This window comes from Folsomia candida, unplaced genomic scaffold (assembly GCF_002217175.1).
Source record: "Folsomia candida strain VU population unplaced genomic scaffold, ASM221717v1 Fcan01_Sc032, whole genome shotgun sequence".
In the NCBI taxonomy this organism is placed as follows: Eukaryota; Metazoa; Arthropoda; class Collembola; order Entomobryomorpha; family Isotomidae; genus Folsomia; species Folsomia candida.
In genome coordinates, this window is record NW_019091224.1 from 1018476 (window position 1) to 1038188 (window position 19713).

The 19713-nt window shown below is 36.9% G+C and overlaps 2 protein-coding genes across 2 annotated transcripts; one reads left to right on the top strand and one right to left on the bottom strand.

Annotated features, from left to right (window-relative positions):
* Nucleotides 1–6109: 6109 nt before the first annotated feature.
* On the top strand, nucleotides 6110–9113 carry LOC118439233. The gene is made up of 5 exons (XM_035860367.1): nucleotides 6110–6214; nucleotides 6907–7425; nucleotides 7864–8000; nucleotides 8079–8241; nucleotides 8626–9113. Exons 2-5 carry the CDS (start codon nucleotides 6919–6921, stop codon nucleotides 8980–8982), a joined length of 1164 nt encoding a protein of 387 aa, XP_035716260.1. The 5' UTR covers nucleotides 6110–6214; nucleotides 6907–6918; the 3' UTR covers nucleotides 8983–9113.
* A 5492-nt stretch (nucleotides 9114–14605) lies between these two features.
* LOC118439234 lies at nucleotides 14606–19713 on the bottom strand. The gene is made up of 11 exons (XM_035860368.1): nucleotides 19476–19713; nucleotides 19219–19389; nucleotides 18786–19134; nucleotides 18490–18712; nucleotides 18026–18429; nucleotides 17783–17971; nucleotides 17608–17717; nucleotides 17401–17523; nucleotides 16965–17331; nucleotides 16812–16894; nucleotides 14606–16740 (listed from the first exon to the last, which is right to left on the bottom strand). Exons 1-11 carry the CDS (start codon nucleotides 19687–19689, stop codon nucleotides 15770–15772), a joined length of 3204 nt encoding a protein of 1067 aa, XP_035716261.1. The 5' UTR covers nucleotides 19690–19713; the 3' UTR covers nucleotides 14606–15769.

Here is a 19713-nt window from a genome sequence, read left to right on the forward strand (position 1 = left end):
ATTCAGTACCCGGATTCGAAAGTTGGGAAATCGTCATTCATGATGCTGCGGCCACGAGAATGCATCTCGCTAACCAGCAAGGGATACCACAACGTTTGCGTGTGCATTTACCATGAAAATGTGAAGCTGCTGTTCCATGCCATCAAGATTTCATCCATCAAGCCTTCAATTTCACAATTAGTCTGTGAAAGTGGAGGCAAGGATTGCTACTACAGACGATGTACAAAGTGTAAAGGATCTACAACAAACTTCAAAATAGCTTTAAGAGAAAACGAAGTCATCAGGAACAACACGTCAATTTCATACCGAAGATGGCTGACGACAGACGGAACTCAATACGTGACTGAGGAAAAAGAAACCGAAGACTTCTTGGACTTTGCAACTTCGGAACTGGAGAAGCTGTTGAAACATCACTACATCAGCAAAGCTCAGCATGAATTTCTTGTGGATCTTCGAAAGAATCTCAAGCCTGGTGAGCTCTTCATTTGGGGAGACTTTTCCGAAAACTACTCACCTGTAATCCAGAATGCTGTCCAGTCCGAATACTTCTCCCACAAACAGATCACTATTCACCCCTTCACAATCTACTGGGCCGTGAACGAAGTTGTATACAACATGAGCATATCTATTATCAGTGATTGCACCACTCATGACACAAATTCCTTCTACGCATTCCAGACTAAGCTCATACCAAGACTTGTTCGAGAGTTTGCTGCTGCCCAAATCAGAATTACCAAAATTCACTACGTTTCAGATGGATCTGCAGCTCAATACAAGAATCGCAAGAATTTCTGCAACTTATACCACCATCAGAACGACTTTGGAATTATAGCCGTATGGCACTATGGAGCAACTGCTCATATGAAGGGACCTCAAGATGCTCAAGGAGGAATTGCCAAACGTCGAGCAAGAATTGCATCTCTTCAAGGTATCAAAATTACAACCGCAGAAGAATTCTTCCTCTGGTGCAGTTCAAATATTGAGGGAATTGAATATATATTCGTCTCGGATTCCGAAGTTCAGAAGATTATTGAAGAAAAAGATTTGACAACCCGGTACGAGACCATCACAACCATTCCTGGAACTCAACAAGCTCACCGTGTTGAAATTGGATCGGGAAAAATTCACCTCTATGAAGTTTCTCGGGACACCACGGTGATGGCAACTAAAATAATGGAATCCGAAGTTGCTCAACCTCTGGTCATCATCGATGAATGTGCCGTCAGCGATTGGATTGCATGTGTCTACGAAAACCAGTGGTACGTGGCCATCATCGATGAAGTGGACCTTGCTGACCAAGAAGTAAAGGTGACTTTCTGGAAACAAAACACCTCAAAATTAAAACTTGGAACCTCTTATATTTCTGAAAACGCGTCCTGTTACATCAAAATTGGACAAATTCTCAAGAAGATCTTCCCATCAAGAGCATCAAGACGTGGAAGGACAATCAACATCTCACTGGAGGAGCAGGAAGAAGTAGACAGACTCTTTAGACAATTTCAGCGATGAATAAGGAAGTCGTGGCGAAGATGGACTTCGAATGGTGGTGTTGGTGACTGTTTCCCAAAGATATTTTTTAATAAAGTTATTTATTAAATCATATCATTAAATAGTTTTATAAACCTGTTGTAAAATAGGTTTATAAACCTATTTAATTCATTCAATTTTACGAAAATAAAATCTCTTGGTAATTTAGTCATGATCGCATATCGCAAATTAATTCATCAACTTGGCTTTCAATGACTTGTTTTTAATTGGTAAGAATGTTAGTTTAATTATCGCGCGATAATTAAATTAACATCACCTAAGGCGCAAAGGACCAGGGTCCGAGATTGCTGCTATCTCGCTGATGACTGGATTTTCCAGCAGGAATTATTTATAATCAAATAATTCTTGGACTAAGCATAGTCGAAACCCAAAATTACTGCATATTGTCTACTAAACATTATAATACGAATTTTTTGTAATCGCCGAAATTCATGATTTTTGGCATTTAGAAATTCAGATAAGTTTTTAATTTGGAGCGATTTGGATAAACAAAACTTGCTAATCTGAAAAATTGATAAGTGCCGTCATAAGCTCTATAGCGTCAATTTTCGAGTGGATATCACCATTATAAAATCAAAAAAGCTTAAGTTTTAAATTTGGGGCGATTTGGATAAACCAAACTTGCTTATCTGAAAAATTGATAAGTGCCGTGATAAGCCCTGTAGCGTCAATTTTCGAGTGGATATCACCATTATAAAATCGAAAAAGCTTAAGTTTTAAATTTGGGTCGATTTGGATAAACCAAACTTGCTTATCTGACAAATTGATAAGTGCCGTGATAAGCTCTGTAGCGTCAATTTTCGAGTGGATATCACCATTATAAAATCAAAAAAGCTTAAGTTTTAAATTTGGGGTGATTAGGTAATTAAAATATCACAAACTTAATTAAGTTGGGTGGTTGAAATCCATATCTCATTAGTGGCCAGAGTTTGTTACGGCTCTTGCAAAATAAGTCCCTCCCTCAGAAACTTTGACCCCAAATTTCTCGTGGTACCATCGATTCCCTTCGGGCAACAAAAGCTGAAAATGTAGCTCTTCCCAAGGAGAAAAATCTGGCATCGGGTTGTCCGAAGTAAATGGGTGGTACCATGCGTTTTTTAAGGATTTCTGTGTACGTAAAAAAACCGCCAATTTTCGAATTTTGAAACTCTTGATGCATTAAAATGTTCGTATTTCAAGCGGAAGTCAAATTGCAAATGCAAGTATAGGTCTAACTCTTATTCTACACGATGTACATTGACTTTCTCATTTTTCCGAACTTTGTTCCTTTATTTTTATAGGGGGTGTGGTTGCACAGAATTCAAAAAATGTTGTGGTACATTTGTCCTTGTACCCACAATTGCATTTACAATTAATTTTATTTGATTCAATGAAATCGATGCGAAAAGCTATGGAACGTATCCGTCATTTTATCTCGTTTGTTAAAATATAGTCAAGGTTTATATATATATAAGTGTGTATTCAAAGTACTCATTTGTCTATGTATTAATGCTACAAATAATACCTGCTAGTCTCCAAATAAATAAATACATAAATGTCATAATTATGTAAGTAACGTCATCTACAGTACATTTTGTTTGTAATAGTGCACTTTAAATAAAAATTCGAGTAATATTTACTTAATTTTGAGTGAAATTGCCACCAAGACAATGATTGAGTAAAAGTTATCCAATAAAAGTTCAAATTACCCAACTTTGAAAGATTTTTGCTCAAACTTGAGTAAATTTTAGCTTTGGCGGGATAAATTATACTCAATAATTGTCTTGGTGGCAATTTCACTCAACTTAGCTATTTCCATAAGTCATATGTATAATAAACAAGCCTATTCAGGTTAAGCATTAAAGTAAATTAAATCGAAATACGATTTCAAATACTTAAACTTTCCGGTATTGCACAATCAAGATCATTTTGTATCATATTCATTTCAGCTCAACACTTGCGATAGAGTAATTGTTGTCAATAAACGATGTGTCCGATTTTGTCTGGAACAATGCACCTTAATCTGTGATTCGCGCGCGGTCTGGAGCGCATAGGCGAGGTCAACTTCGATCAGATTATGGCAGCGTAGGCGCCAAATTTGGATGGTTTTTTGATGGGTAAAAATCGTGACGTAAAATTGCGTGATGATTAAATATCTGTATACAGATATTTAAATATATATATATATATATATTTAAATGCATTCAATTATGAATGCATATCAAGCACTCATCAAATACACAAATTTTCATTCAAGTCAGAATTGAAATAAAACGAATTTAAATAATACACATCATAGCTCGCAATAACTTGGTCTATGGTCCATGGTCCATAACTACATGGTCCATGGTCCACCGATGGACCACTTGAAAATTGGTCCAGGTGGACCATTTTGGCCCAGTGCACCATGGTCCATTACGAGCTATGATACACATATGCATTTAGATAGTATTTTAAATATCGTTCGGTATACATACGGCTTGTGTATAAAAAATATATTCATCTGAACAAGAATAAATGCAAATTTAGACTTTTATTTAAAAAATGATACATATACTTAAAAATAAAGTCGTTGCATTTTTTCAAGGACGGATCATTTTTCGAATAAAAGTCGCACACACTAAAAAACCATTTCTTATCGAAAATTATATTGCGATAAATTTTAACTTTGCTGAATCCGTAGTAAATGAGTGCGCGTGCCGACAAGGTTGACATGACTGAATTGTGTCACATGTTGTACAATTGCCGGTACACACCCTCAGAAAACTGGCATTAAATTATTCCCGTCTGTGGTAATAACTAAAACGGTAGTTAGTTTTGCAGGACACTCTTAGCAAACTGGTAATAAAATTTTAATAACGATCTTTACCAAGCCCCCGGTGAACAGAGTTGTTCCGCATGGGTAATAACACTTATTACTAGGTTTATTACTGTTTGGTAAAGACACGACTCCACGTGTTGGTAATATTCGTTATTACTTATTTGACAAAGATTTATTACCGCGGCCTTATGGTTTTGAAGAATTTGGTAACAAAGTTTGTTTTCGTCATAACATGAATTTTTTACCGTGGCGTAATAAATTATTACTGCTCTGGTAATAAAATTATTTATTACCAATCAGTAATAATACTTTGCCATTCTGTCAGAGTCATAAGCTTGCACAGCTTGGATAGTTGCATCCAAAGAGGCGAAAACCCGCATATTTGTCATGCAAAATTCGAAAAGTTCAAACCTGGAAGCCTTTGGGGCCCGTTTTTTTCTCTTTTTATGCAAATATCTTCGCCAAAACTGCGCATTGACAGATTGTTGCATTTGCAAATTTCGCATAAATTAATTCTGTGATGGATTGAGTCAATCGGATTGACACTATTTACGTCCAAATCTGAGAGCATAGGTTGGGAGACCATTGCCAGTGGTGCGATGTGCAAAATGTTTTGCAACATTGCAATGCGCAAAACATTTTGCGATTGCTTTCAACAATCTAATCAGCAGGTTTGAGGCCGTGCAAAGTACAAACTCGTGCAGCCTTGGCACGTGTGTGAGGTGTTATTGTAAACATGCTATATGATATAATCTTGTATTTCATCAATCTTGTCAGTAATTGTGAGTAACCAAAAATCATAAAAAATCGTATACACAAAACAACATAATTTATCTGTATTACGTTGCAAAGTCCAACAAAATCACATGTACATAAGTGTAAGTATGTATTGATTGCGAGTTTACGGAATCACACTAAAATTTTGACGTGAATGCTAAATTTTGACTCCCGCCAAGTTTGGGCGACGCCGACTTTACGCTTACGTTAATTTTGTTAACGTTGCACTTATACTTTTACGCTAAAAATCATATTTTAGCGGAACATAAGGTTTTTACGTAATCAATAAATCTTCAGGTTTTAAGTGCAAAGCGAGACCAAATTCAAACTTCGAGGGCATTTTTGCGTTAATGTTAATTCGCACATGATTTATTTGACCGCACGTTAACATTTACGCAAACGATAAATTTAACGTTTGCGTGAAAATTTAGCGTTTACACGTCAAGTCGCAATCTCCGTAATGTATATGTACATTTGCACTGATTTTATTACCTTGTGTGGCGAAAATTCTTAATTACCACAGGATGTACCTGGGTAAACGGGTTACGTAGCTAGCTACATATATATGCATAGCAATCAGCAAATCTGGGTAACATCCAATCAAGTTTTTAGAAAAATACACTGTAAATACATTGTAATACATTGTACTTTTTTACAATAAAAAAACAAGAATATCCACTCCCGAGGGATAATTGAAGGTTGACCTTGTTGATTAGGTCATCCGGTTCGCTCTGAAACGCAAAATTTATGAAGACATACTGAACGCTCATTTTATGTATAATTTTTTTCGATTAATTCCAACCTACCCAAAAATTCCCAGTCATTTAAAAGTGGTTTGAAAGATTTTCCAACTCATCGTGGGAGCTAATTAATTTTAAATCTACGATACATAAATGAAGGGTTTACATTTGTGTCGTAATTTGATGTAGATAATACACTACATATTTAATCGTTTGATATTTCTAAGTATTGGTCAGTTGTCCACTGACAGCATCAAACTGCACATCTTTTGACAATTTGGTTCAATACGAAATTTTGGGTTTATCCAATTTGACTAAACTTACCTGGGAATCTATGTAATATTTAGAGGTATTTTCAATTTCACATAAATATAAAAATTTCAAATTGATAGTTCTCAGGCCAGCTTGTCTACAACTCATTAACATCTCATTAACGACTCATCTACAACTCATTAGCAGTTTGGTTTCAAACGAACATGGTTACAGTTCTTATATTTATTTGAAATTGATATCATTGCACCATAAAATTATCTAATAATTGAAAAATGCTTAAAATTTCAATTTCGCACCAGTTAGTGAATTTTCATAGTGAATTTAAGGGCAACTCATCTTCGACTCATTAACAACTCATTGGCACCTCTAATAATATTCGCACATTTGAAGTAGGTGTTATACGTAAGAACTATTTTTTAAAAAATTAGACCCTTTTTTGCATACCTTTCTTACGCAGAAAAAGGGTCTACCGTAAAATACAAACGTTAAAATTTTAGAATAACTGGAAGAAATAATTATGTAAGGTTTAAAATGACGGGTTATTACAAATTGAAATTGTATTAAAGTCCTGTATCCAACTTTTGTCCTGGTCTTATTTCAAACCGATTCGGGTTGGTCTCCTTCAAGCTCAAAATTAAGCCGGGCTAATCGCAGTAGATGTTTTTAGAACAAACGGGTTTTAAATGAAACACAAATTTCAAGGAGTTAAGTGGTTTCTAAAATGTGAGCTTACTAAAATTTTTATTTATTTATTACTTTTATTTTTAGAGTATTTACACCATGACGGCCAAATATCAACCCTCCGCTTTAAATGGGCACGTGGAATTTAAACTTCCCGACATTTCGCACCCCTCCTTCGGCAAGGTGACGATTTCTGGGCGATTTCCACGCATCCAGCCGCGCTTCTCTCGTTCTGAAGTGGATCCCAAAATATTTTCCGGTCTCGTCTCCAAGTACACGAAATTGGTGGAGGAGTGCGGACTTGGAACGGGTTCGTTCGAGTGGGCCGGTGCCATCACGACTACCGTGGCGGCTGCCTTACAGTTTTCACTTTATTGGAATCCCACGCTCGCCTTGGACTCGACAGAGTTCACTTTTTACGTTTGGTTTATACTTTTCGCCTATTTTTATGACGATGGTTTGGAAGATGGCTGGTTTGAGGGGAAACTGACCGTTGAAGGGTGGCAGTACGCGAGTGAAACCTACATCAAGATCATGAGGATGCATGTGGTGGAAGACCCACTGCCCGAAATTGAGGGATTACCTTCCTTCCATGGAACTTGTAAGGTATATGTGAAATAAATTGTATTTTCAATGAGCCCAATTAGACAAATTTGAGCTTATTTTGCTGAAAAAACGGAGGCATTATTATGGAAGGTCCATAAATTATGTCAAGCGAGAAGGGGGAGGGGGGGTCTAAGGCTCCAATGATATCTTGCCTATGTGACACATGTTAAAGGTTGGGTTAGAAAATCGAGATTTTTGCGTGACATAACTTATGGACCTTTCCTTACGTTAATGATTTGCTAAAAGTGGTAATATAAATGTACTCTCTTTGGATTCGGGGCATGCAGAAAGTTTGGACGATTTACGTATAATTTATCAAATTTTATTGCAACTTTTTGATGGAAGTTGGAACTTTTGTTACCAAATTTACCCTGGTTTCTATTTGGCAAGATTGTCAAAACTTGTTTCTCTATAGAATATATATTTGAATTATTTTAGGCATTGGTAAGAATGGTTGCGGCCGGGGTAGAATGTGTGGGGGAAAAATATGTCGAATATATTGAACCTATGGCTCACACATTCCAAACAACCTTCCTCAGTAACGACTGGTTTACCTCTTGCCGACTAGATAAAAGGTTGCCCATCTATGTTTCATAATTTTTTAAAAAATTGTGCTGTATATTTCTGAAATTAAAATAACAAAATATTTAAAGGTTCAGTCTCCGAACGTACAACGCTTGGCGTGGATGGAACGTTGCTGGCGACGGGTGCTTAGAAGGGCAGCTATTCGTTCGGGGAATCCCGATTTCGCAAAACGTGAGAAGACATCCACTCTTCAAGCGGATCATGAACATCGTGAGGGGTAATATCGCCTGGGTACTCAAAAATAATTAATAAACCTTCAAAGCAAATATAACAAAACCGCGTCCTTTAACACGACACCAGACATGACAATTATATATTTCTGACCGTGAGGATGAGATCAATGGTAAAAAATATTGAGGCCGTCGAATTCGTGGTGAAACGACATACCATTTGACAATGAAAGTAAATTTAATTTTGGCCCACACCCCCAAGCACTATGGGAGGTGGTCCGTCGATCTACCCTATTACCGAGAACTGACTTGAAAAACACAATGGAGGAGGAGGACAAACGGACGGACAAAGTGATCACAAGAAACAGCTGACGCTACAAACCTTAATAATTCAGCTGTATATGTTGTGATTATTATGTCGCAACGCGGGTCTTATGAATTTCAGGTTAACGACATATTTAGCACCGGGAAGGACCTCACCACCGAAAACTATCCAGATAACGAGATCTTGTTCCGCGTCCTGGAAAAGGGTGAAAACATCCATCATGTCGTTGCTGACACGTGTGTCAGCAACGGAGAAGAGTTGCAGGATCTCATTTACTTGAAACAAACTTTGGTCGACATTTTTGGCGAGGATGATAACATTTGTGGTTTCCTGGAAATGGTCGACGTCGTCATCGATGGTCAGCTCATGGTTTATGTGAAGACAACCCGCTACCAGTGTGACCGCGTGTATGTCAGAGTTTTCATGGATGGCGATGAAAAAGGCCAACTGAAGCTGTCACGTCAGCCTAGAAATTAGGTAGCGATGAATTGTTCAAGCATATTGTTCAAAATTAATCACCAGGGGTTAGCAAACTATTAATCGTTAATCTGTAGTTTAATTGATTAATACGATGTATAATAAATAAATACTTTATCGTTTCATTTCAATGGAAATTTGACGTTGTCAGGTAATCTGATAATGCCATACATACCACGGTCATACTTCCAAGACCATAATCTCACTACCTCTTATCTGGATTCGACTCCGGTACGGTGCATGCTGTCTGATCTTTCCACCAGTCCAGAGATTTGCATTTACGCTACGCAAATCGTAGTATTGTGCACTGTACCTGTCAAAATGGAACCAACCAATTTAAACTCATCCTCTCCTATCCTATCTGCGACAGTCTGCAACAGCCGTTCGCTAGAAAGCGGACTATAACCCCCCAATTATATTAACAGGGCATGATCAAATTGTTTTTTCATTACTAAAATATCTAAGTTAATAAAATATTTTTTCTCAATTTTTGTTCATCTGATATTGTGGAAATATGAATAATGGAATTAAATATTCACGCTATGCTTAATACACCGGGTATATTTAGATATATAAATAACAAAGTTAATATGAAATAAATAAAACATGAATAATGAATATTAAACTTTTATTTCCGAACGCTGCATTAATTTAGAATGATTGAATAACTTTTTTCAACTTCCAAACTTTGAATTAATTACGAATGAGGGAACAATGATATCAAATTTTCAAATTGAAAGAATTAAAAAAAAAACTTTATTTAAGGATATGAATGCATATGCCTATGCTAATGCCTTGCTGTGTTTCGGTCTTGCTCATCCGGGCCCATTTGGTGGAGCTTTTTTGCCCCAGCATTTTGGCACCTGCGCATCTGCCTTTGAGCTATTCTTCCCGGCCAGTTTTCGAACGCCAGACTCCTTCACATCCCAGATTAGTAGTCTTGTAAGTCTTAGAATCTTTTTCGTCACGATCGTCGTCCGAAACTTTCTCTAGAATAGCGCCAACCGGAAGTACCGAGCCTTCGAAGGATTTCTTGGCACGTCTCCACGAATCCCAGGACTTTTTCAACAATTTTTCTGGGATTGGAAAATGATAGGTGCCATTCATTAGAAACATTTCACTTATTCAACTCCTGGTACCCGTAGTTTCGTTCATGTGCCTATCGACACGTTCGTAGTAATCGGGTCGCGCCTTGTAAAACACACATATCCTCACGATTTGAAAGATGGTCGAGTGATAACCTTTTTTTATTTTGCAAAGTATTGTATGCACGGAAATAATGAATGAAGTTTTTTAAAATGTTAAGTTTACCTGTAGGTTCATTGTTTTTAAAACAATTGTTCTTAGCTTTAATTGTTGAGGAACCTTTGTCTGTGTCGGCTTGATTGTTCGTTATATGAAGTTGCTTAGGAAGGGGCTGTACATAAATCACGTGATCGACTTTCGGTTAATTTTTACCCCCACTCCCCTCCCCCTGGTGACCTATATGCCCCATGTTGTAATTAACATGGGAAGGATAGCATGCCTCGAGCCCGCCCCCTCCCCCCAAATCGATCACGTTATTTATGTACGGCCCCTTATTGAGAAAAAATTCATGCGCGTCACAAGAACTGAATATTTATGCGTAATTGTTATATTTGAAGTTCATATAAAGGGTGTTGATTTAATACGTCCTGATTTCGCTGGTTAATATTTTAAAACTTATAACTAAAATACTTTGAAAATTTGGGGTAAACTTTTTTATCAGAGATACATTGCTAATTGGTTAGTCTTTCGCCATTTTATGCTAACCATGTCCTAACTCTTTTGTTTCGCCTTGATGCTCATTTTCGTAAATTTGTGTCGGGCTGACAAACAACCATCGGGACGAATTAAACCAACCCGCTTAACTTCAAATGCGGAATGTTCGGGAATTCATAGACGTCAGTAAAACTGGTTATTTTTGCATACGTGGTAAACTTGAAGTTTATTTAGCCATGTATATATCCACATACACAGTGCCCGCATAAAGAAACTATGTCCCCAAAATGTATGCCACAGTCTTGTACGCAGTTTAGGAGGACAACCCCTTACCGACAAAGTCACCGATCTTGATGCCCTTTGGATATGTCGTAGTACTAGGTGAGTCTAGCACAAGTGTGGAAGGATTTCATTCCATGGCCCCATTTGCGCCCGCCACACCCCTTTGAAGGAGCGCCCCATGCTAAACTAGCCGCACTAAAACCTTCGCCAAAAATCCAATTTTGGTCGGATTTTCAAAAAAATTACATATTCTTGATCCCAGATATGTAGTTGCTTTATCATATCCAATATCAAACTCAACTTTTTTAATTTTTTCAATATTTTTAAAAATTTCATGGCAGAGGTATGATCTGGAAAAAATCAAAATTTCAAAAAAGTTGAGTTTGATATTGGATATGATAAAGCAACTACATATCTGGGATCAAGAATATGTAATTTTTTTGAAAATCCGAGCAAAATTGGATTTTTGGTGAATTTTTGAATGAACCAAAACAGGGTATTTTTCGTGTTTTCCGCACCTTTGAGTGGGTGTGGCGGGCGCAAATGGGGCCATGGAATGAAATCCTTCCCAACTTGTGTTAGACTCACCTAGTACTACGACATCTCCAAAGGGCATCAAGATCGGTGACTTTGTCGGTGAGGGGTTGTCCTCCTCAGATCGAGCGCAATGTTGGCATATTTGACAAATATAAAGATAAGCCCTTGCATAAAAAGGTTCAGAAAATGTTCAGAAAATCATGAAATAAAAAACAAATTATGCTTAAGATATTATACACTTCTTCAAATCTAATGAAATGTGATCCTGACCTTTGATACATTTCATGTGGCCAGACTTGTGACTTCATTTCCTGACTGCATATGGACAGAAAACCGACATAGCTAATAATGCGTGATAAATATTTATCATGCATCTTTGTTTTTCATGCAACAAGCACATCGGGCTGTGCACAAATCATGTGATTGATTTCAGCCTGAAATTTTCAGGTAGTAAGGGTCAAATCCTTCCCATGTTAATTATAACATACAGGTCACACCACGGGGGTTGGGATACAAATCCATCAAAAATCGATCGCATCCTTTATGTATAGCCCAAATCATGACAATTTCATTTTTGTTAACAACAAATCTGAAATTGTAAGACATAACTTTGCACATGTTGAGTATTAATATTTGTTTATGAAAATAATGGATGCGATAAAATATTAAACTAATTTCTAAAAAAGCCTACTTAGGTGAGGCGCTACTAAAAACGTTAAACAAGGTCCGACCTCCTTATATTGAATTGCTGGAGATTTTGCATTACCGCAGAGCCAAAATTTTTTAGCCCATCAATAAGTAGCCACGCTGCCAAAACATGGGCATATCGCCAGCACTCCAACGGCTCTTTCCATTGTTGCATACTTAATGCAGGTATGAAGTAAGGTCAAGGCAGTACTCATTGAAAATTAATCCATAATTTAATAGTTAATTGATTTAAATTTAAATTAAAAATTATTTAGCTCTGAATTAATGAAACGTGTTGAACATATTGCTGTGAACTACAGATTAACAACAGAAACAAAGTTACAAAGTTCTAGAGAGTTTACACATAAGAAACACTACCGACGCAATAAACCAAGATAATGGCATGAACCTCAACCCCATATGGTCATCATTTATGTTACCCCTCCTTTAAATTCCATAACTACATAATATGAAAATATCAAACAATTTTTCCAATCATTCTTGAAATTTAAGAACAATGACTGTTTTCTCGATTCCAAAAAATTGTTAATCTCCTGATGATGATGCAAGTTTAGCATCGAAAGCTCGAATAAAACTGCTTTTTATCAAAAACACCCATGTCTTCCGAAAACAACGCTCTAAAGTTACAAAGTTCAATTTGTAATAGAAACAAAGTTACTAAGCCCACAATTAAACCCTAAAACTGGGTAGCAGTATAGTTTGAGATTGAGGTTTTCCAAAACTGGAAAAATTGAATTGGAGCTATGATAAGCAGTATACATGATGCATAGCATGGCTTTTACATATGCTAGCATTGATGCGATTTGTGCAAAATTTTTGGCTCAGCGGTAATGCAAAATCTCCAGCAATTCAATATAAGGAGGTCGGACCTTGTTTAACGTTTTTAGTAGCGCCTCACCTAAGTAGGCTTTTTTAGAAATTAGTTTATTTTAGGATTTTAAGTGTTACATACAGTTTTACACTCATAATCAGTACTGTCTGATTTTGTTGTGAAGAAATAGAAAATCGGTTCAAAATATATTTTTCCTCAAACATGCAACCTTGTTTTTTTACAATTTTCGAATCCGATGAGCTTGTGAAAAAATGTCATTCACGTAAGAATATGATTTAGGAAATGTTTCGTAAAAGTTCAGATTCATGCGTTCAATATTCCCTGAGAAGTTGACAATTCAAATTTGCCCATGCCGAGTGGTCTAATATCGAAGTACAATGGACAGTGCAACGCTTAGTTTTGAATTTGAAGAATCAAAAAGTCTAAATTTTTCCTCCCTCCCCTCGAATAAAATCTGTATTTTTCATGTATTTTTAATAAATTGTTGGCAGGATCAGTTTTAATAACATGAAAGGTGCTGTTTTTAATGCTTTGTGATAATTTAATATGCAATATTTCCAAAATTGTTTTTCTACTTGTATGACTTTATGGGACCGAAACTCAGAAGGTGTAACCAGGGGAGTTGATTTATGCTATAGGGCAAACTTTGCGAGTTTTCGACCAATTTTTGTAAAATTTTCACCAAAACATGCAGAGGTAAATAAGGTACAATCTGAGCAGGTTTAATTTTGGTATTCGTTTGTTGGAAGTGCCTCAAATATCGATTTGAAAGTTTAAAATCAAAACTTGAAACCCAAATATTAAACTTTCTTGCCAAGAAAGAAGAAAAACCACTTCTCCTCACAATTTTCTGCACGATTGCCTTTTACACCATGTGGATCAAGCTACCGCGGACCACGGATCAAGATACCACGGACCGCGGAGGTCCATCAACCTACCGCGGACCGCGGTACCACGGATCAAGTTACCGCGGAACAAAAAAAAATGTCACTTTACCCCCAAAATTCTCACTTTACTCCAAAATCTCACCATAACCCAAAAATCTCACCTTACCCCAAAAATCCGTGGGCAGCCCAAAAATCTCGTTACCCCAAAAATCTCACTTTACCCCAAAAATATCACGTTACCCCAAAATTCTCACCTTACCCCAAAAATCTCACGTTACCCCAAAAATCTCACTTTACCCCTAAAATCTCACTTTACCCCAAAAATCTCACGTTACCCCAAAATTCTCACCTTACCCCAAAATTCTCACCTTAGCCCAAAAATCTCACCTCACCCCAAAAATCTCACGTTACCCCAAAAATCGAATTTGATCGCAAGATGACGTTTGCGGTTACAAATCACGTGTAATCCTTAAATCATGCGTTATGAGGTTTTGTGACCTCATATCACCCCTCATGGTCAATGGTGTGTGAGGTTTGTGGCAATGGGAGAAAAATTTCGAATAGTATAAAAATGCAGCACACAATTTACCGCAACAATTTAAAAAAATTATTATTTATTAAAAGAAAACAAGCCGGCGTCTAACAGCAGATACAACTAATAATTTGCAATTATAGTAAATTATCAAACTGTAATTATAATATTTCAGATTATGAGTAGAAAATAAACTTATAAATATTCAAATTAGATTGGTTCAACGAGACTTGTTGCACTTCGTTGTTTCACTAATCTTTTTTTTAACAATACTGCACAATTTTGCATAATATTTTTCAATGGTTTCCATATAATAAAAAATATACATTTACTTGATGAAATATTTATTTTAATAAGTAAAATTAATGAAATCCCAGAATTGGCTAATTTGTTAACATTAATATTAAGAATTAATATTAATAAAGATTATGGCATAAATACATTAAATATGACGGTTTAAGAATACATATATAATTTGTCAAGGATTTCTAGTACGCCCTAATAAGGAACGTCGATATAAGTAGCACTTTATAAACACGATTTTGTGAAATTTAGTACCTATAAAATAAACGTTTGTGAATTTAGATGAATGAGTAATTAACGCCTCGATCTGGAGGGGAAGAATTAAAGACGAAACCGAGCTAATAATCAACAGAAATATATAACAACACATATTGCGTTAGTAATAAACCAACACGATTTGTTGCGAATTATTTTCCTGGGATTTTTCCAAACTCTGACAATGGGTGAATTTTTCTTAATATTTGGAAAGTTTAAAGTGTATGTATGTGTTTTGTGGATTCAAATAATATTATTTATGAATCTGATTCATAGACTATGAAATTATATGTCGAAGCAAATTTGTCCTACTCCTAGTTATATTTGTATTTTCTACCTGAAATTATCTTATCTAAATCATTGAACTTAAAAATACAAAGGAGTAGCTTATACAAATCAAAATCGTGGTCATTTTTCAAAGAGAAGTCGCTGGTTGATCGACGCATAACTGCAAAACCACTTGGTCGTCACTAAGAAAAGTTAGAACATATTTATTTTTTTCATCCAAATGGTGCTTACTTTATGACCTTCCCCGGATGAATCAAAATTTTTCAGATATTTGCTAGATAGCCCATCATAACGATACTTGTTACGGTTGTAGATAAAGACAGCCGTAAAATGATTCGAACAACTAACTGAATATGCAAAGGGGACATACTTTGAACCTAAGATAATGTTACTGGTTGGAATCATCTCTTCGGTTATTGGAGTTTAAGTGCTACCCTTAGCCAGCTCCAATATGTTATGAACCAAAAAAGGTGGGGCGCCCTCTGATGGCCAATCGTACCACACCTGACAATTTGCCTTCAAACGCTTACATGACCCGGAGGAGCAGGTTTTCAAACGCCTTACGTTATATTTAAATGCGAAATCGTCAGCATCAGAAAAATAGAAGGTGGACAGTGGATAAACTTCCTCTGCTTGAGGAAGTACGCAATTAGTGTTTTCACATTTACGAAATATCGTCAATCTAATTACGTTAGACATACAATCCAAGAATCTTCCTTCTGAGCCGAAAAGGTTTTTAGAAAGCAAAACTTTTGGCTCTATTTTCAGAAAATTTTCCAGTAAAAACTGCTTTGCCAATTTACCGTTATTTCCGTCCATCATCTCAAAAACTCTGTATAAAGCTTTCACATTTTCTGATTCATGATGTCTCCACAAAAAATCATCCACATCTTTAAACATTTTTGTCATGGTATACAATATTTGCATTTGGGTGTCAATAGCACATGTATTATAAAGGTTCTTCACTTCTTTGCCATGAACAGAAATGTCCCCTCCGTATGGAAGCCTATAAATAGAATGCAAGGGGGTTTGGGTATTAGAAGTCGGAGGTGGTTTTTGTTTCTTTGCCTTCCAATTCTCACTGGCGGTTTCGGGGAATTTGCTACTTGATTCAGCATATTTGACGGGGTGATTTTTCACATTTTTGCTGCCCTCCTGTCTGTCATGCTTTACCTTGCTTGGTTTTTTATTAGAGGTCTTTGGAAGCGTTTGTGGTAAGTTTTTTATCCTGGGTTGGCCATCATCATCACTCTTGCTATCATCGGAAGTTTCTTGCTTTATGGTTTTAAGGGTTTTTGCCACCTGGCTTTGAAAGTCAGGTGCTTGCTGGGAATTCGACTTGATACGGGCTTTCAATGCTCGTTGTAAAGCCAAATCAAACTTTAAGAGCCGACCTAATTTAAGAAAATTAGATTCAGTTGTCTCATTGTCAGGATTTTGGAAAACCTCTTAATCCTATTATTACCCGTCAAGTTCTCCTGTTGAGCTTCTAAAAATCTGCCAATCTTCATGGGCAGCTTTCCTTTGAAAAACCGGTGCTTCACAATACTAGGTAATGTAGATAATTATTAAAACATTTGTTTTATTGAAAGAAGTTGAGACATTGTTACCGGCTTACCTATTCCATGACTCGGCTGTGGCCTGCGTGTCGTCCGCCACTGAAATCTTATTCAGATATATCAGGGATTGATTAAACAAGCATCCGTACGGAAAAATGTGCTTCAAACAGTAGTTTATAAAGGCCGGGCAGTAATGCGGATTTTTCTTTTTCTTTGCACCTTGAGACAGGATATTGTCCTCTTCTTCACTCTCGTGCTCTGTATGCGTTGATTGACTTGTATCCTCAGCTACTGCAGATTGCAGTTTTGAATGATCAATTTTAAATCGAGCAGCAACTGTACAAGCAAAGTAGCCGAATGGAGAGAGCTGGTAAAAAGGACCATCCCTATATTGGAGTGCATCAGGCACCATGGATAAGTATGTATCTAGAATGCAGTTTAAATTTAATAGAACGAATTTTCACTTGACTCGTTTAATACTGAATTAAAAATTACCTTTTCCGTCGGCTAACGTTGGCTCATCCAGCTCGTCAATACGTTGAGCAACTGTTGGATTAAAGTGCTTCGTCCCACAAATTAATAAGACGTCCCAAACACGTCGGCAAAAACTCACCAAAGCTAATTTATAAAATGTAATAAATAAAATAACTTGTTTGCAAAACCATTTCGTTATAGTATAATCTAAATACAAACCACGCTAACATTTTCCGTAGAGAAAGGCGTAAACCCATTTTTTAAGTAGTTTAATAGATTCTTCTCGGGATCGAAAATCCGTTTCGATTCGTTTGAACAAGAAGGTCAATGCGTGCTTCCTGAAAAACTAGCAATAGTTAACTATTGTTAAAGTTATAGGTTGTCAAAAATCCTGAAATACCACCTGCATATGTGGAAAACTACATAGATTTCTTCTTCTGTCATAAGACTATTCCAGGCATCCTTGAGATACGTATACACTGTTCCCACTTCAAGTCCCATCATAACTCCTGATATTAACGCTAAACTATCATCTGTCTCTATACGTCTGATGCCAAAACAGCGAGATTTTTGTGACTGATATTCTCGCCACCTAAGTCAAGAATAAATTGTTATCATAATCCTTGTTGCTTTTGTGTAATTATACCTGTCGAAGAATAAGTGAAGCTGAGTTGATATTGAAACAGCTGTATGCGAGTTGGTAATGAATTCAAGCAAAGGTATAACTGGTGCCTCCTCTGATGAAAGGGTGACAGTCACAGCATAGTAGAATTGCCTCTTGGAATCAATGTACTCGGGAAGTTTATTGGAAATTGATCCAGTGCTGTCGATGTGAAGGCAAATATTACGATCGTATTTCAATAACCGCTGAAGTATTTTTAATTGCTTCTCCTGGAACATCGTCACAGCAAAAGGAAACAAGCTTATGTTTTGTATATATCCGACAGTCAAATTTCTTGGGCCACTCAAGTCGGGTAAAGCATTCATCTTGTGTTTCCTCAGGACTAGGTCATACAACACTTCGCGGTCCAGGTCTTTTTTCCCCATCGCCTGATGCATAAAAAGATATCAATAATTTTGCCATTAGGAAAATAATTTCAGTGCACATACCTCATATCTTGCATTTCGCAACACTGGCAGAGTCTGGACTTGTGTGTAATCGCCTTTTTTTAATGCAATTTTTTGCTCCCTTCTACTCTGCTTGGCGAATAGCTTTGTTTGATACTGCATAGCTGACGTTTCAGCCAACTTTGCTAAGGCTTTCTTCCTCTCGTCTCCACTCAAGAATTGCTTCCCCACCTCTGAAGTTTTGTGCAAGAGGGTCCCAGATGGCCTTCAAATATGCAATATTAGTTTAAGGACCAAGAAACGCTTAATTGTCTACGCCATTTAGATAACGCACTCACTTGACGAGAACAGTAACATCTTCCATCTCCTCTATCCTTTGTATGTAAAAATGATAAACCATGGAACACGTTGATTTAGAGCACTTGGCATCGGCATGCAAGTAGTTTTTTGCCGTATCGGACGTGTAAATTTCGTGCCCTTGGAACGCCAAAATACAACCTTGCATTGGATCTGGGCAAGCTCGTTTAAATGCGTCGGAAAACTTGCTGGCCCAGCGACCTCTTGGCAATCTTTCCTGGAACTCCAATTTTTTGTTCGTTAAAGCTTTTTGTGGCAAGATGCTCTCCCAAGTGGTCCACTGAATATTTGCATAAAAGTTTGTGTGCTTCGATATGGGTCCCTCCACGTCTGAAAAATAAACACGATTACTCGAGAATTTAATTTGAAATTACAACTAAAATAGATGAAGTCATACTAGATAAGCTGGCTTACCTTTGTCCACTTCTGAATCAGTCTCAGAAGATTGTGGTGTCGAACAAACTTTGATCGAGGTTTGTTGTTGGGATTTATTATTTGTCTTACGGCACTTTCTTGTTTTCATTTGTTCTTGTGGTTCATCGGAAGTTGCGTCGGATATTTCGTTTTCGACTTTACGAAATTCCTCTACGGGAAAATAAAACTTGAGCTATTAAAACTTCGGGGAAAGAGTTCAGCTATGTTATATGAAAATTTGTTATCGAGCTTTTTACCTTCTTCATCCAGGTCGGAATCAGACTCCCAGCCATCTGAGCCATCTATTGTAGTTTCATCATCTTCGTCAAATGCGTTAGTTGGTCTATGGATGCTACTTGGAATGGGGTCCTGCTGCTTTTTACTAGCTGGACAGGGTTTTTGTTGCTTCCTGCTAGCTCCTTCGGCTAAAACTTGTCCCGTGACCTCTTCCCACCGTTTAACCCTTTCCATATTAAATGATATATTGAGGTGTAC

Excerpts from the sequence above, each read along its gene's own strand:
- LOC118439233 (XM_035860367.1), top strand. The coding sequence starts at position 6,919 with ATGACGGCCAAATATCAACCCTCCGCTTTAAATGGGCACGTGGAATTT. Across the intron at positions 8,001-8,078 it reads TCTTGCCGACTAGATAAAAG|GTTCAGTCTCCGAACGTACA; the intron begins GTTGCCCATCTA and ends AAATATTTAAAG. Across the intron at positions 8,242-8,625 it reads TGAGGGGTAATATCGCCTGG|GTTAACGACATATTTAGCAC; the intron begins GTACTCAAAAAT and ends TATGAATTTCAG.
- LOC118439234 (XM_035860368.1), bottom strand. The coding sequence starts at position 19,689 with ATGGAAAGGGTTAAACGGTGGGAAGAGGTCACGGGACAAGTTTTAGCC. Across the intron at positions 19,135-19,218 it reads TGATTCAGAAGTGGACAAAG|ACGTGGAGGGACCCATATCG; the intron begins GTAAGCCAGCTT and ends TTTATTTTTCAG. Across the intron at positions 17,524-17,607 it reads CGCCTTTCTCTACGGAAAAT|CTTTGGTGAGTTTTTGCCGA; the intron begins GTTAGCGTGGTT and ends TTTATAAATTAG.